We start from the raw sequence: 18,031 nt of genomic DNA, 5'->3' as shown, positions 1-18,031 counted from the left end.
AGTAAAGCAAACAGCATCCCAGGCTTTATTAATATGGGCATAGAGTATAAAAGCAAGGAAGTTATGTTAAATTTGTATAAAACACTGGTTCAGCTGCAACTGGGGTATTGCATCCAGTTCTGGTTGCCACACTTTAGGAAAGATGTGAAGCCACTAGAAAGAGTGCAGAAAAAATTTACGAGAATGGTCCAGGAATGAAGAACTTCAGTTATGTAGATAGATTGGAGAATTTGGGACTGTTTTCCTTGTAGAATAGAAGGTGGAGAGGAGATTTGATAGAGGTATTCAAAATCATGAGGGGTCTGGATAGAGAAGGTAGAGAAACTGTTCCCATTAGTGAAAGGATCAAGAACAAGAGGGCACAGATTTAAGGTAAATGGCAAAAGAAACAATGGTGACACAAGGAAAAACATTTTCATGCAGAGAGTGGTTAAGATCTGAAATGCGCTGCCTGAGAATGTGGTGGAGTTAGTTCCAATTGAGGAATTGATGAGGGTTGTTATCTGAAAAGGAAGAATGTGCAGGGCTATGGGGAAAGGTGGGGGAATGGTGCTAGGTAAATTTCCCCTCCGGAGAGCCAGTGCATCTCTGGAGAGGCACATAATAAAGCAAAATAAGGAAATGACGGAAGCGTTGAACAGATATTTTGCATCTGTCTTCAATGTAGAAACACAAATAACATCCCAGAAATATTTGTGAATCTGGAGGTGAAAGGGAGGGAGGAACTTGAAACAATTACAATCACCAGGAAAAGGGTACTGAGAAAAACATTAGAAGTCAAGGCTGACAAGTCCCCAGGATCTGATGGCCAACATCCTAGGGTCTTCAAAGATGTGGCTGCTGAGATAGTGGATGCCTTGGTTGTAATTTTCCAAAATTACCTATATTCTGGAAAGGACCCATCAGATTGGAAAACAGCGAATGTAACTCCTTTATTCGAGAGAGGAGGGAGACAGAAAGCAGGGAACTACAGGCCAGTTAGCCTAACATCTGTCATAGATTCTAGCGCATTTTGCCCATCATTAAGGGGGTTATAGCAGGGCACTTAGAAAATCTTAATGCAATCAGGCAGTGTAGCATGGTTTTCTGAAAGGGAAATCATGTTTAACTAATTTATTAGAGTTCTTTGAAGAAGTAACATGCAATGTGGATAAAGGGGAATCTGTAGATCCTTGGGTTTCCAAAAGGCATTCAATAAGGCACCACATCAATGGGTACTACACAAAACAAGAGCTCACGGTGTAGGGGTAACAAATGAGCAAGGATAGAGAATTGGTTAGCTAACAGGAAACAGTAAATGGGTCATTTTCAGGTTGGCAACCTATAACTAGTGGATTAGTGCTAGGGCCTCAACTATTTATGATCTATATTAATGACTTGGATGAGAGGACACAATGTATGGTTGCTAAATTTGATGACCTAAAGATATGTAAGAGAGTAAATTGTGAAGAGGACACAAGGAGTCTGCAAAGGGGTATGGATAGGTCAAGTGAGTGGGCAAAAATTTGGCAGATGGTGTACAATGTTGGACGATGTGAACTTGCCTATTTTGGCAGGAAGTATAGGAAAGCAACATATTATTTAAATGGAGAGAGATTGCAGAACTCTGTGGTACAATGGGATGTGGATGACCTGATATACGAATCACAAAAACGTTAGTACAGCAAATTATTGGGAAGCCAAATGGAATTTTGTCGTTTATTGCAAGGGAAATGGAATACAAAAGTAGGAAAGTTATGCTACAGCTGTACAGGGTATTGGTGAGACTGCATCTGGAGTACAGTGTAGAGTTTTTGTCTCCATATTTAAGAAAGATAAAATTGCATTAGAAGTTGCTCAGAGGAGGTTCACTCGAGTAATTCCTGGATTGAAGGGTTTATATTATGAGGAATGGCTGGACAGGTTGGGCTTATGCCCATTAGAGATTGGAAGAATGAGGGGTGATCTTACTGAAACATATAAGATTTTGAGGGGATTTGACAAGGTGGATGCTGAGAGGACGTTTCCTCTTATGGGAGAGACTAGAACTAGGGGATATAGTTGAAAAATAAGCGGTTTCTGATTTAAGAAGGAGATGAGGAGAAGTTTATTCTCAGAAGGTTGTTGGACTGTAGAATTCTCTTCCCCGGAGAGCAGTGAAGACAAGTCATTGAATAATTTTAAGGGTGAGCTAGATAAATTCTTAGTTGACAAGGGAGTCAAAGGATATAGGAGGCATACAGGAATGTAGAGTTGAGGTCACAATCAGATCAGCCATGGTCTTATCAACTGGCAGAGCAGGCTCAATGGGGTCAAATGGCCTGCTCCTGCTCCTAATTTGTATGTTCATTTGCACGACAAGCTGAATGGCCTTCTTCTGTGCCTTAACAACTCTATGATTCCGTGAAGTTTTTTCCCTCAACAGCTTCAGCGAGCAGAGGAACAGATCACTTTACCACCGATTACCAAAAGATTCATAGGCTCCTGGTACTTGGCATGCAGCTATACCCCAGCCCCGGCCCGTGGGGTGCTCCCCCTCCCCGCGTAATTAAAAGAAATCTTCTAACTGGTCCGACATTAGGCAACCTCAGCTGTATTACCATAGAACCTAAATATGCCAATGGCTGTTTTGCAATTTGCATCTTTTTGAAGTATACACTCCTTCTCTATTCAACCCAATACATGATATATAAATATTTCTTGTCTGCTGTGACATAGGTACAAAAAAACATTTACCTTCAAATTCTATAGACACTTTCCAATGCAGATGTTGCAAATGCCTTCGCAGCTTGTGGCTATAGTTGGGTTTGAACTTTTCTTCAGGACACAAAGGACAGGTTTTTTTACCAGCTGAGGAAACATATAACACATTGTCAGTAGCAGTTACTCAGAGAATCAAAAGTAAAATTATGGGAAAAAACACAATTGTGAAATGTAGACTGCATTGATTTTTGATGAATTTTGATTTTAAGGCCAAATTCCTGCACTACTGATTTCATCCAGGTTGGCAGTAGTCACCACAATAGCGCTTGAGCAAAAAATAATTTTCCATACACTTGCATTCACACAGCAAACACCAGAATCCCATCATATATTAAAGAGGCATTTTTGTAGACTAAGTTTACCTGAAAACACTTGGCTACTGGGGAAGTTCTACATTACAGCAACTCCAGCATGAATTTTGTAGTGATATATGTTCACTGATCAATTCCAGTTTTTTATGCAAGTGCCATGGGAGATATAAAGGAGCTTATTGCATCATGATTATCATTTGTGATGTTACAATGCAAGTTTGGCAAAATGCTTTTCAGTTGCTATAATGTCCCTTTAAAAAGTAAAACTCAACTGAATCTAACATAATAGCATTTTACCTCTAAGCTGCTTGCTGTCCAATCTGCTATACTGACAATAAAGTGATGCTACCAATTATCTTTCTTAAAAGAGATTTCAGCCATCTTGGAAGAATGTTAAAGTGATAGATGTGTTGGTTTCAATTTTCCAAAATTCCTTAGATTCTGGAAAGGTTCCATCAGATTGGAAAATAGCGAAAGCAATTCCTCTAATCAGGAAAGGAAGGAGACAGAAAACAGGAAACTGCGGGCCAGTTAGCCTAACATCTGTCACAGAGAAAATGCTGGAATCTATTATTAAGGAGGTTATAGCAGGGAACTTAGAAAATCTTAATGCTTTTGTGAAAGGGAAATTGTGTTTGACTAATTTTTCAAGAGTTCCTTGAGGAAGTAACATGCAACGTGGATAAAGGGGAGTCTGTAGGTGTGGTGTACTTGGATTTCCAAAAGGCCTTTGACAACGTGCCACATCAAAGGTTACGACACAAAATAAGATTTATGGTGTAGGGGATAACATGTTAGCATGGATAGAGGATTGGTTAGCTAACAGGAAACAGAGAGTGGGCATAAACGAGTCATTTTCAAGGTTGGCATGACTGAAGTGCCACACGGATCAGTGCTGGGGTCTCAACTATTTATAATCCATATCAATGACTTGGATGAGGGGACCGAATGTATGGTTGCTAAATTTGTGATGGCACAAAGGTGTGAAGGAGTCTGCAAAGGGATATAGATAGGTTAAGTGACTGGGCAAAAATTTGGTAATTGGGAGTTTTTTTATTCATTTAAGGAACGTGGGCATCGCTGGCTTGGCCAATATTTATTGCCTATCCCTAATTGCCCTGGAGAAGGTGATGATGAGCTGCCTTCTTGAACTGCTGCAGTCCATGGGTATAATGTGAGGAGATGCAAACTTGTCCACTTTGACAGGAAGAATAAAGAGTAGAAATTATTTAAATGGAAAGAGATTGCAGAACACTGTGGAACTGAGGGATCTGGGTATCCTGGTGCATGAATCACAAAAAGTTAGTATGCAGGTCCAGTGAATGATTAGGAAGCCAAATGGAATGTCGTAATTCATTGCAAGGGGAATGGAATATAGAAATAGGGAAGTTTTGCTACAGTTGTAGACGACATTGTTGAGTTCACATTGAGAGCACTGTGTACAGTTTGGTCTCCATATTTAAGAAAGAACATAATTGCAGTGCAGAGCAGGTTCACTCGACTGATTCCTGGGATGAAGGGGTTGTCCTCTGAGGAAAGGTTAGGCAGGTTGGGCCTGAATCTAGTGGAGATTAGAAGAATGAGAGGTGATTTTACTGTAATATGTAAGATCCCAAGGAGCATAACAGGGTGGATGCTGAAAGGATGATTCCCCTTGTGGGAGAAACTAGAACTAGGGGACAGTTTAAAAATAAGGGGTCTACCATTTAAGATGGAGATCAGAAGAATTTTTTTTCCTCGCAGAGGGTCATTAATCTGTGAATTCTCTTCCCCAGAGAATGGAGGAGGCTGGGTCACTGAATATTTTTAAGGCTGAGTTAGATAGATTCTTGACTGACAACAGATTCAAAGGGTATAGGGGGTAGACAAAAAAATAGAGGCCACAATCAGATCAGCCATGAACTTATCAACTGGCAGAGCAGGCTTGAAGGGCCAAATAGCCTACTCCTGCTCCTAATTCCTATGTTCGTATGATTGCATAATAGATTTGGTGAACAGCTGAATTTTAAAAATTATTTGGTGAACAGCTGAATTTTAAAAATTATTTTCCCTCATACTTTTTGCTGATCATTTTGATGATCTCAGGTTAATGAAATAGGAAGCAGACAACTGTTTTTGGTCATTGAGACCCCTGTAAAGTTGATGCTTTGCAATAAAATGTTTGCTTCTCACTTGTTTTGCAGATCAGCCCCACTTTGAACAGAAGCTTATTTGTACAGAATCCAATTAGAAATCTTTTCTTCAATCGTTTCTGTAGTTAACACAAACTTCTTAAAAGTAGTAAGAAGCTACCAAAAAATCAGCTGCTTATTTAATGATGAGTACACATACATAGCAGACTTTTTCAAGTTGATAACATTAGTAATAATTAGTTTCAATACAAGTATGCTTTTTAGTTGGAAAGAAACTGAACATCTCATCCTAATAATGCACTTAGCTTGATCTTATGCCAAATGCATAATGGTGATCTTAGTTAACATAGTAAATAAAAATACAGAATCAACCAGCTTCATAACAGTGTTTTGGTGGCTACTGCAATATGTACCACAAAAAAGGACGTAGACTTTCCTTCTGAACCAGCATGAGCGAGCTACTAATCTCATTAAGTAATAAAGTCTAGGACAAAAGCAAATCAAATTCTTGTAGATTAAGCACGTGAAAGAACCAGCTGTAACACAGCCCTAATAGTAAGGAATGGGTTTCTGTTCGCCTATTCTTAGTTTGGATACCGAAGTACACAGCAAAGAGGAAAGATTAAAAAATCAGCACCAACAAGTGAGCAGGCATATATGCTCAGACAAAACCTAAACTTAAAGAACTTTTCATAATACATCCCATCATCTCTCCGAGTAATGGAGTTCTAAAGTACTTTGCTTCAAATGGCACACTGTGATATACTTTTAAAGGGTGCACTGCTTTTAGGTTTCTATTTTTTTGCAAATAATCAGGAAAATAATTTCAATTGGGGCTTATAAATCAGACACTTCATTTACTCTCAGCAAAGCAGAAAAACTTTGCTCTGTACTGTATTGAGAGTGCTAAAGATAAACTGTTTCTATGCAACTCTTGAATGTTTGGACAAACACTCACCTCCTTCAATATCTATAAGATTCTTCAAGTCTGTCAGATTCTGTTGAATTGAGATGTGTCTCTCTGGTGGAAAAATATAGTATTTCAGTGCACTGTAACCAATTAAAAATACTTATTTCTCATGCACATCATATCCGTTTTAAATTATATGGTAAAAATAGTCACTGCATGTAATTAGTTCTCTAACATGTCTGTATGTAGGCACTACTTTGTTAGAGACAAGTGTTTTTTCTCCATTGCTTCCAGGGCAGTGGGGAAGACAAAGAAAGAAAGGTGGGAAGGGGAATAAGGGGTGACACAGAGAAGAAGGGGAACAAAAGGGGAAAGGATTGAGCCAAGCCGTCTCTTAAGTTGACTTTTTACAAACATATGAAATAGGAGCAGAAGTAGGCCATTCAGCAACTCATTCAATGAGATCATGGCTGATCTGTTTGTGTTGAGTTCCACATTCCCATCTATCCTCGATAACCTTTAATTCCCTTAACAAGAATCTATCTACCTCTGCCTTAAAAATATTTTAAACAAGGTGGATGTAAAAATCTTTTCTAAACAAACCTGCTGTTCCAGTTGTTGAAATTGGATCCACTGGTTCAGAAAAGGTTTCAAGATTTACATCAGTGGACGTTGTTGTACTAAAATTTTGAGCTGAATCAGCACCGGAGTGCAAGTCAATAGTGACACTGCCGACATCCTCAACATGGTCATTCTCAAAATTGAAAGCTGAAATATAAAAAAATTCATTTCTGAAACTGTTTTTTCAAAAAAATCTAATTATCCTAATGGTGGTTAAAGAATTACTTTCCTCTCCCCAGAAAGAAACAAACAGAAAATGCTAGAAATCCAAAGCACACCAGCTTCTGAAAGAGGATAGTGGGTTAATATATTGTGCCTCTGATGCAGTATTATAATAGAAACATTAGTGTTGTCATTAGATTTATTTGGTGAGCTAATAACAAGAAATAAAATGAAAATTTACACAAGCTAATACATTGAATGAAATACTTTATAACTGCTATTCTTAACTCATTACTGCACTCACCATCACAATGACCACAGACCTATGCTACCAGTCCAGTAACATTAAAGTTTTCTATCGTTCAAAACCCTCTGGATCCAACACAAGTTTGGAATTATATTGACAAACAGAATACTGTGGATGCTGGAAATCCGAAATAAAAACAGAAAATACTGGGAATACTCAGGCCTGGCAGCATCTCCTCTCTCCACAGAAGCCGACAGAGCTGCTGAGCATTTTCAGTTTTATTTTGGAATTATATTGTTGAATGTGTTTTTGTGCATTTTAAAGTCACAAACTTATACATGTCCTACTCTAATCACTATTCCTTCACACAATCTGACTCCCCCATGAGGTTCGTGCACATATCCAAGCTTGGGCGTATCTTCCCCTGATACATCACAGCTCAGCCTGCCCAGCTGGGGCCTGACTGGTGCAATGGACATCAACCTCTTATTTCCTCTCTTAGTTACAAAGTAATGCACCAAGAGAGGGAATCCTTTTCCCAAGTGCTCTCAAGTAATAGTGACTTCCCACCTCCCTAGACATCTTCTTATCCCCTTAGGAATATTAAACCACAGATCTCTTCTTCCCCCCGCCACCGCTCCAAGCCTCTACCTGTTTCCAGTCAATGGATTCTGCTCCACTCTTCTAAATGATGTGCATTTATCATATCAGAATCATTTATTTCCAGTTTATTTCCCTTCATTTAAATTACTGAATTTTTAGGCACTAAATTCCTACTTTGCAGTGTCCTCCACGCTAATGAATTTAAATTATTGGATAATTTAAAATCTTTTAGTCCAGAAACCAACTTTGAATTTTCAGAAGGCTGCATTGGCATTTAGATAATATATAGAATTGATTGAATGGTCATTAGTAAAATAATTCATAACTTCGGATTTTTATGTTACAGCAGGTTGTTTCTAAGCAATCCATGATTAGAATAATCTACTGATATTAATAATTGATCTCATGTTGCATTGTCATTGACAAAGGTGAACATAAAATGTGTATGTTTCTACCTCCCCACACAACTATCTCATCTGTCTTTTAAGTACAATCATAAGGGAGAAGAGGCAGAAGGTTTCAGGGTGGAATTCTAGACAACGGTTCTTAGGAGGCTGAAGGTACAATGCTATTAGCGAGCAAAGGGAGGCGAGAAAGTACAAGGCAGGATTAGTATGGTGGAGGGGGCGATGCTGGAGTTAATAGATAGATAGGGACATGTGAGACCATAAATCAATTTAAACACAAGGATGAACATTTAAAATTGGATACGTGGGACCTGGAAGTCAAAGTAGGTTCGCAAGGACAGGAAATAATGGACGAGCAAGATATGGTGCAGGCAGCATTTTTTTTTTACACGTGAACTAAAGTTTACTGATGGTTTAAAATGGGAGATTGGGAGGGAGAGTATTGCAATAGTTGAATCCAGAGATGATAAAGGCATGAATGAGTTTCAGCAGCAGATGGGCAGTGGCAAGGATAAAACATGAGTGATACCGTGGTGGTAAAAGCAGATGTCTTTGTGCTGATGGGGGTATGGAGTTGGAAGCTCAATTTGAGGCTGCAGAGGACGCCCAGGTTGCATACAGTCTAGTTCAGCCTGAGGGTAGTGGTGCAAAGGGGATGGAATCTGTGGTAGGAGTTTGTAGTGGGGATCAAACAAACAATGGCTTTAGTATACTCAATGTTTACCAGGAGGAAGTTACAGTTTATCCAGACTGACAAAAATGTAGTGAAAAGATTGTGAGAGAGGAAGAGAAAGTGTTATCAACATACATTTCAAAGCTTTTTCCAAGTCTTTGGTCAAAGTTGCAAAGGCGCAGCATGCAGATGAGGAAGTGAGGCCCAGGTTCGATATTTGGGACATTCCAGGGGTGAGAAAACAGAGGCCATTGCTGAAGATGCTTTGACGATAATAGGATAGCTAAGAATGGAACCAAGCAAAGGTAGCCCCGCTGCACCAGACATTAAGGAGAAATACCGGAAGACTTTGTGGTCGACTGTGTCAAAGGTTGCAGAGAGGCCGAGGAGAGAAAGTTCATCGTGGTTACAGTCATAGGGGATATAATTTGTGGCTTTGATTAAGGCCTGCGGCATTATTGTATGGAATTGTGGGAAAGATGGGCACAAATTTGGGAGGCGAAACAACATTTTAGGATTTGAGAGGTGAGGAAGTTTAGGCGAAACAACATTTTAGGATTTGAGAGGTGAGGAAGTTTAGATATGGATGCTAGTTTCCAAGGACAGGGAGGTTAAGGGTGGGTACTTTGCAGAATGGGGTGAATGTTCACAGAGACCCCAACCTTGCTGATAAGTAATCCATGAGCTCCCCAAAATCGTGGGTGGAAGTAAAGGTGGATGGGGTGGGGAAGACAGGTTTAAGGACATGTTTGGTTGAGGGTGGTGGGCGTGAAGAAAAGCCAGTGGCTATCCTTGATCTCCAAGATAATCCTGGATTAGTGGCCTGTTTTAACAGAGGAAAGTGAAGCCTATGTAACGTGTGTGTGAAGTAGCCAGTTGCAGCCAGCCTGCATGTTTATAGAATACTGAAAACAAACTCTCAGTTTGTTTAGACCAAGACAAGTTGCACTACTCAAGTATAAATATGGGACCAGTTACACATAGGTCACTCTCTCCTAACACAAATATAGAATAAGCATTGTTACTAAAATCCACTTATCTGCTCTGTGCCATCCTAACACATTACCCCTACTTATTCAAAGTTCAAATTCAGTCCCTCCCCTCTCTGTCATATTCTGATAGTGTGTGATAATTTTGAAGGCCAGACATTTGGAAATCTATTTTCAAATCTCTATGAAAGCGAAAGGAGTGCAATACTCCAAAAATAAGAGGGATACTGAAAAAAATGTTGCCTGGAGAGACATACAAAATGCAAGCAAAAGTTTGAAAAGTATATGGATATACAATACAGAGGGTAGACATACAAAAGGAAATAAACCGAAGTGAGAAAGAAACGGAGAGAAAAAGTGGATGAGGACAGGTGAAATTAAGAGTTAGGCTATAAAAAAGGTATCCCATCAGTCACAATTCCACACCCGACCCGTGTCCAGTTCGATCAACTTCAACAGAACTAGTCGGGCGTATAAGAGGTGGCAAAAATAATTTCATCTGTTTCACGACCAGGCAAAATCCAGCTTCATCCCCAAGGAGTTGGATAAGCAAAATGCTCCAAAATGTGATGCCAGTGAGCAATAGAAGATCAACTGCATTAAAATTTTAGACATCTTGTAAAAGTCTAAAATTTGAACATTAAAATATATGAATTTAATATATTAGTTTCGAAAGGCATTGACTAATTTATACTACGCCTATGTTATATTCTTCCTTGCTGAACTGCCTGTCCATGAACTTTCCCCTTTGATGGAAAGCTACCTCCACACCTGCCTCTCGGCTCCGTCACCAGGATCAGGCCCTCAGACGGAGCTCTGCGGTCAGGCCATCAAACGAACTCCATCAGAGTTTTCTGAAAATACAGACATTGTGAAATAAAATTCGCAGTTTCTTTCTATTTCAAAACATGACATGAGAGCCAGGTATAAAATTAAGTAAATGAAGCCCAACCCTCTCACTTATATCCCTACTTGAGACAGTGTCCTCCTGGTGCAGGTCTCCTACTTGCTGCTCCGCCATATTACCAACAGTGTCGTTCAAAAAACTGGAGAGGGAATTAGGAGGTTAGAAATGCGCATGCGGATCTCATGCAATGCATCGTGGGAATTGTAGTTCGGTCGGGTCCGTTGGCCGGAAAGTATCTTGCGGGACTCCAACTCCCAGTATGCCTCACGTCTGGCATAGTCAACCACCTGAGAACCCCGGAGTTTTCTTTTAAGCAAAACGACCTCGCATCGTCACATTGAGAAGTTCAAGTGTGTGCGCCCAGTTTGATATATTTGTAGTGAGTATAAATCTTGGTGATTATTTCCCAGCAGAGCTGTAGTTAATGTCATTGTGTTGTTGATTTGGAAGAGGCCTAAGGTTCTGGGTTACATCAGGTGCCGACAGACACCACTTGGTATGTGCATAACCCCACTGCGGAGTCGGACAGGTCAAGTTTCCCAATGTAGTGGTTGTTAAGCTTGACACCCTGTGAAATGTCAACCCCTAAGGTGCCTAATGTATCCCTTGTAAGATACTTCAAACTACTTGCAATTGATTTAAAACAGAAAACGCGAGCCGACACTCGTATCAGGCATTGGTGGAGAGTACACATATGCTGTGGAAGACTCCACAGCTGAAACGTCCACTCACAGGGCCAGGAGAAGGCCACTTAGTCCCTCGAGCCTCTGCTGCCATTCAATGAGGCAACCCTAACTCATCTACTTGCCTCTACTCCATAATCCCTTAATAACTTTGGTAAACAAAAATCTATTCATACCTAATTTTAAATTAACAATTGATTGAACATCTGTTGCTGTTCGAGGGGAAAGAGTTCCAGACTTGTACCACCCTTTATGTGCAGAAGTGTTTCCTAATTTCACTCCTGAAAAGCCTGGCTCTAATTTTTAGATTATGCCTTCTAGTCCTAGACTCCCCAATCAGTGGAATATGTTGAAACTGTTCAAATCACCTGTTAACTTTCTAAACTCCATATATAACCCTAGTTTGTGTTATCTTTTCTTTTAATAGAACTTCATAATAGGTATCGTTCTGATAAATTTACAATATGCTGTCTTCAATATATCCTTGCTAAGGTTTGATGCCCAGAATGGTTTATGAACCATTGGTTTGCTCCAGGTTTGGTCTAATCAGGGCTTTGTATGTAACATGACTTCTATCCCCTTGTATTCTAGTCCTGTACATATAAAGGCCAGCATGCCATTAGCCTTTTTGATTATTTTCTGTACTTGTTCATGACATTTTAATGATCTTGCACTTGGACCCCCAAGTCTCTTTGGACCTCCACTGTTTCTAGCTTTTCACCATTTTAAAGAGTACAGTGTTCTATCCTTTTTAGACTTAAAGTAGATGACTTCACAGTTGCCTATGTTGAAATCTATTTGCCAATTCACTTGATCTATTAATATCTTTGGTATATGATGCTTCCATATACACTGCTTACTATATTGCCTATTTGTGTAATTTGCAAATTGGATATGTGGCTTTCTAGTCCAGTGTCTAAGTCGTTAGTGAATCGTGCTCACTAGTTTTCTCTTGGCAGATGCTGCCTGACCTGTTTCCAGTGTTCAAATTTTATATATCTCATTTTGCTGTCTTTGAAAATCATCGTTTTCTACTCCCTCCAAAGTACAATAAAAAATTTCATCAGCGATATCGCCACTACTTTCCTCCCCTCAGTGTTTGCACCAAACGACTTCTCATCCTCAGCTATTTCAACCTCCAAGTCAACTCATTCTCTCTGCTCAAGTTCACTATGTCCTTATCCACCCTAAATCTCTTCCTCCATGTTAACTCCTCAACCCATATTCATGGCTACCCCTTGACTTTACCATCTCATGGGGCCTTGCTAATCCTATTGTTACAACCTCCATGGTGATACTTTATAATTGATACTCCTAAATCCTTTTCAAACATTTTCAAAAACAATTCTAAATTATGAAACATTTTAATGTAATTACAAATTTTCCTTACTGTTATTGCTTCCGGGGCAAAGGCTGTCACTCTTTCCGGCCCTTAGAAAAAAAGAAGCTTTACTGTGGCAAAGTTTTCTTTACTACAGTGTTCAAAATACAACAAGTTTATAACATCCAAACATGCTTTAAATAGGGTATTACTTATTACACAAGTGACAATAAAGCATCGTATTTACAAAAAACAAGCTTCATTACAAACACACAGTTGTACTTCGCAATCTTTTAAAAACCCAACATGTTCACATAGCTTTAAGACATGGTTAGCGTCCCTTGTTCTTTAAACTCTCAACAGGGCACTCAATCGCATTGTTTCAGCCAGCAACATGCACAATTTTTGGAGTAAATGGTTGTAGCATCAGTCTCCATGGAAACAGCCTCTGGTTCTTAGGTCAAAGCTTGTAACTTGTGTTCGCATTATTCATGTTGCTTTTTAAAATCTGTATTGGATTTTGTACAGTCTGGACCCTGGAATAGTATTTGTTGTTCATTGGATCCCAAGCCAGATGGTGAAGTATGAAACTAGATGCAAATCCTTTTCTTGCTATTAAGTTTATTTACAGAATGCAGCATTACATATTTCTGGCTTCTACCTACCGTTCCAGTGTCCCCAAGCATCTCTTTTTAGTGCTCTAAGTGCTTAATTAGACAATGCCATTCACCCGTGTATCTTAACAATACAATTAACATACCATTACGCATTTCCCTTTCTTTCGGGAAATATTCTATTAGATTGGAAGATAGCAAATGTAACTCCATTATTCAAAAAGGGAGGGTGACAAAGTGGGAAACTACAGGCCAGTTAGCTTAACATCTGTCATAGGGAAAATATTAGAAGCTAATATTAAAGAAGCTAATGAGGCAGAGTCAACATGGTTTTGTGAGAGGGAAATCATGATTAACCAACATATTGGAGTTCTTTGAGGAAGTAATGTGCTGTGGATAAAGGAGAACCAGTGGATGTACTGTACTTAGATTCCCAGAAGGCATTTGATAAAGTGCCACATGAAAGGTAATTGCAGAAAATAAAAGCTGATGATATAGGGAGTAACATACTGACATGGATAGAAGATTGGCTGGCTAACAGGAAGCAGGGAGTAGGCATAAATGGGTCTTTTTCAAGTTGGCAAGATGTGAAGAGTGGTGTGCCACAGGGATCAGTGCTGGGACCTCAACTGTTTACAATTTATATAAATGACTTGGATGAAAGGATGGATGGGATGGTTGCCAAATCTGCTGATGACACAAAGATAGGTAGGAAAGTAAGTTGTGAAGAGGACATAAGGAGGCTACAGAAAAATATAGGTTAAGTGAGTGGGCAAAGATCTGGCAAATGGAGTATAATGTGGGAGAATGTGAAATTGTCCATTTTGGCAGGAAGAATAAAAAAAAGCATATTATCGAAATGGAGAGATTGCAGAGCTCTGAGGTGCAGAGGGACCTGGTGTCTTGGTGCATGAATCGCAAAAGGCTAGTATGCAGGTATGGCAAGTAATTAGGAAAGCTACTAGAATGTTATCATTTATTGCGAGGGGAATTGAATGCAAAGTTAGGGAGGCTATGCTTCAGTTATACAGAGCACTTGTGAGACCACATCTGGAGTGGTGTGTACAGTATTGGTCACCTTATTTAAGAAAGGATGTAAATACATTGGAAGCAGTTCAGAGAAGGTTTACCAGAGTAATACCTGGAATGGGCGGGTTGTCTTATGAGGAAAGGTTGGACAGACTAGGCTCATGCCTGCTGGAGTTTCGAAGACTAAGAGGTGACTTGATTGAAACATAGGATCCTGAGGGGACTTGACAGGGTGGATGTGGAGAGGATGTTTCCTCTTGTGGGAGAATCTAGAACTAGGGGTCACTTTTTAAAAATAAGGGGTCGCCCTTTTAAAATGGAAATTAGGTGAAATTTTTTCTCAGTCGGCTGAGAGTCTTTGGAACTCTACTCCCACCACCTTTTGAGGAAGAGTCTTTGAATATTTTTAAGGCAGAGGTGGATAGATTCTTGGTAAAGAAAGGGGTGGTAGGTTATCGGCAGTAGGCGGGATGCAGATTTGAGGTTGCTATCAGATCAGCCATGATCTTATTAAATGGTGCTGCAGGCCTACTCCTCCTGCTCCTTGTTCGTATGTTTATAACACTCAAACAATTACAAAGAAAATCAAAGTTTATTTTCCATATTTTATAACCCACCATAAGACAAGACATCCCTTTTCTAGGACCTCCACCAATTTCTTTGAGCAAGCATTCCTTTTTGTAAAGCAGCCCGATAATTGGTGACATGTATCCACCCATTTTCTCAGGTTTCTTCTCTCTAACATCTCTTTTATACTGACAAGGTCAATCCTCAAACGTTTATCAGTCACACTTTGTCAAATGTACATTATCCCATAGAGAACTGTTAACCACAGAGCAATTAATTGGCAAACCTTTCCCCGAATGCCCCTTGTATAAAATTTTCCTCAATGTTTGATAAGTAAACTACCATATTTGCTTAAACCAGTTAGGGTATTTTTTACTAGCCATTTTATTTCCCTGGCTTCCCAGCCCAAAGAACACTTTTTTCATTTTCACCCACCAAGAATATTATAAACTCAGCTGTGCACCAGTCTACTTCATGTTTAAGCCAGGAAACTGAGGGTATAAACAACCTGCATTCCATCTGCCATGGCCATTAAAATATGCAAAGTGCTATTCAAAAAAAAATCTACCCCAAACTCTCATTACTGCCTCTAGTGTGATTGCAACCATTGCAGAAGGTTTAAGATCAGTTTACCTTCAGTTCTTTCTTATACCGTCCTCAAGGTTGCTGAATTTTGCATTCCAAACATAGTGAACCCATCGTCATATTTTTCTATGCAGTATTTCATTTTCTTGACCACTAACAGTGGCACTAACTCTTCACATTGTTAATTTTGGGAGTGCGGTGAGGGCACGGTCAGTTGAGGTTTTCAAAAGGGAATTGCATCATTATCTGAAAAGGTAAAAATTGCAGGACTACAAAGGCAGAGAGTGGCATTTGGTGACTTGCTCTTTCAGAGGGCCAGCATAGACATGAAGGGCCAAATTACTGCCTTGTGTTTTAATCATTCTATGATTCCATGGGAATTATTAGTAAAATTTACTAATTTCATGTCTTTTGGGTCTAGAAACTGAGTATATGTTTCTACAAGTTTAATTTGTTTAATGTTTTACTTGCCCTCAAAACATTCTCAATTGTAGCATGTCATCATGGTACTAAGTTCCAATGCATCATAACTGGCATTGAGACTTGGAGTGCATAACCAATTTAACTGATCAGCCAAGCTTCTTAGCTGCTCAGTTTCTTCTTTGGATGCAGGATCATCTTTTGACGATGACTGCCTGATTTATTGGGATACAATTAACACTTTTGAGATGTGATTGTAAATTCAAGATTACTCTTGACCTATATTGATTGCCTAATGTTAAACTCCAATGGCTGGTTGGTAATAAAGAAAGAAACCAAGTCTTGACTTCTTCCAGATGGAACTTTATTCCCACTGCTATAAAACTCCATTCCCAGATCACTATCTGTTTCACCTTTATATGCACCCAGTGATGTGCTTAACAAATTTATCTTTAATTATTCACTCAATCCCTTGTTGACTCTTAACTATTTTTAATCCTAACATCCAAGCCTATATGCTGCTATCTAAAGGCCTTGGAAGCCAGACTTCCAATCTTAAATTCCCCTTTGATCTTATCTGTAACAATTTGCTCGAACTCTGTAGAAAACACCCAATAGAAAATCATCAACATGCTTCATAAAGAGGCTTGCAATTTGGTTGGTCAGCTAAGATATTATGGAGCATTTCATTGATTGCCATATTATTTCTTTCACAGTGTCCATTACTGAAAAGGACTTTCAGTTGCATTGTTCATAACTACAGTGTATTTCTGTAGAAAGACTGCACCTGGTTGCCATGTCTATAAAATGCAAAATGAAAATGTTCCTGTTATTGTCCCACATTGGAGTTTAACATTAGATAATCAATATAGGTCAAGAGCTACTTCGTAAAGCCTCATGCTAATGAGTTACTTGCAATAGGCAGAGGTTGTCCTCTGATACTTTTTGAACACATCACATTTTTCAGTAATCTCTTCAGTAAGCCTTGTGTACTCATCATCATCCACCCCTGCATCCTTTAGTAGAATTTTTAATCTGTGCCAAGAGAGATGGACAAATTGGTGATGAAACTTGAAGACAACTTGCCTTTTTTCTCATAACTCATATCTCCTGGTGCCATCAACACTTCTTTAACATTCTGATTAGGGATGTTAGGTTTTGTTAAAGGGATACAGTAATGTCTTGATTGTAAGTCAGTAAATTTGCAATTTGCCAAAAGACAATTGCTTTATCATGTTTCATTTATGCCTTTTTCATGGAAGGCTTGCTCAACAGCTGGGGTTTTTCACTAAATAACATATCTATACTAAAGTGGTATACACCAGTTATTAAGCATGGAATCACCACTCTTTTCAGTGAGCACAATGTGTTGACATTCCCAAACTAAGTAGAACTCTCATATTCCTTATTTTGATCCTTTACTACTGAGTAAAATCTAAATAACATTTTAACCAAGCCGTTCCACATACTGAAGATGTGGAATCACAGTCCAACACGGCACAATTAAATGAACCTGTGACTACACATTACTGGACTGAAGCTTCTTGTGACTTGTACAACTTTCTCAGGCTGATCAATATCATTCTCTCCAACTTCTGAATTTTGTGTCGTGCATCACTTGTTGTTCCATTTTAGACAATTTACCATAATGATATTTCAAGTCACATCCAAAAGACCCATTAACAGTTTCTCAGGAATTCCTGGGGTTCAGTCATTGCTCCAATCCTGTTGCTGCCAGATCTTTCAAAAATCCCTTCATCCTCACTTCTTTTGTCTGTAATTCTTCTGTTGTATTGACACTTGGGCTCCATATCTGAACAATTTTAAAAGGCCATGATCATTGAGTCCTCCATTTTCTGTGACACCGTAGAACTTCCCCTGAGTGTGAGGGCTGCTAGAATGACAACTTTCCCAGGAATTTTATTAAAGCAACAGACATCTGATCCAAAAATGTGTCTCTTTGAGACTCAAACTCCAGTTCAGACTAGAAGCCTATTCACGTGTGCAATCCAACAATTTGAAAGCAAACACTGAACAAGGAATTTTAAGATTGAATTTCTGCAGTCTTTTATATAGTTCATTAAAGTCTGTGATGTATTCCTCTATGG

The 18,031-nt window shown here is 39.2% G+C and overlaps 2 protein-coding genes across 7 annotated transcripts in view; one reads left to right on the top strand and one right to left on the bottom strand.

Moving 5' to 3' along the window:
* trmt1l (tRNA methyltransferase 1-like) overlaps positions 1–10,850 on the bottom strand; it is a 70,952-nt gene extending 60,102 nt beyond the window's left edge. For 2 of the 5 annotated variants that reach the window (XM_078561408.1, XM_078561412.1), the window contains exons 1-4: positions 10,758–10,839; positions 6,699–6,863; positions 6,144–6,206; positions 2,716–2,829 (exon numbers count right to left, since the gene is read on the bottom strand). In XM_078561408.1, the coding sequence (XP_078417534.1) occupies positions 2,716–2,829; positions 6,144–6,206; positions 6,699–6,863; positions 10,758–10,818 (403 nt within the window). In that variant the 5' untranslated portion in view covers positions 10,819–10,839. Of the gene's footprint in view, positions 1–2,715; positions 2,830–4,555; positions 4,615–6,143; positions 6,207–6,698; positions 6,864–10,757 lie in introns of those variants that run through there. The other 3 variants (XM_078561410.1, XM_078561413.1, XM_078561411.1) reach the window with 3 other exon arrangements.
* Positions 10,851–10,943: 93 nt separating this feature from the next.
* The window catches only part of swt1 (SWT1 RNA endoribonuclease homolog), a 163,303-nt gene continuing 156,215 nt past the window's right edge, over positions 10,944–18,031 (top strand). For both annotated transcript variants that reach the window (XM_078561406.1, XM_078561405.1), the window contains exon 1: positions 10,944–11,083. The gene's annotated coding sequence lies outside the window, so the exon portion shown is untranslated. The remainder of the gene's footprint in view (positions 11,084–18,031) is intronic.

This window comes from Cetorhinus maximus, chromosome 17 (genome assembly GCF_964194155.1).
Source record: "Cetorhinus maximus chromosome 17, sCetMax3.hap1.1, whole genome shotgun sequence".
Classification (NCBI taxonomy): Eukaryota; Metazoa; Chordata; class Chondrichthyes; order Lamniformes; family Cetorhinidae; genus Cetorhinus; species Cetorhinus maximus.
This window is presented reverse-complemented; position numbering and strand designations above follow the sequence as displayed.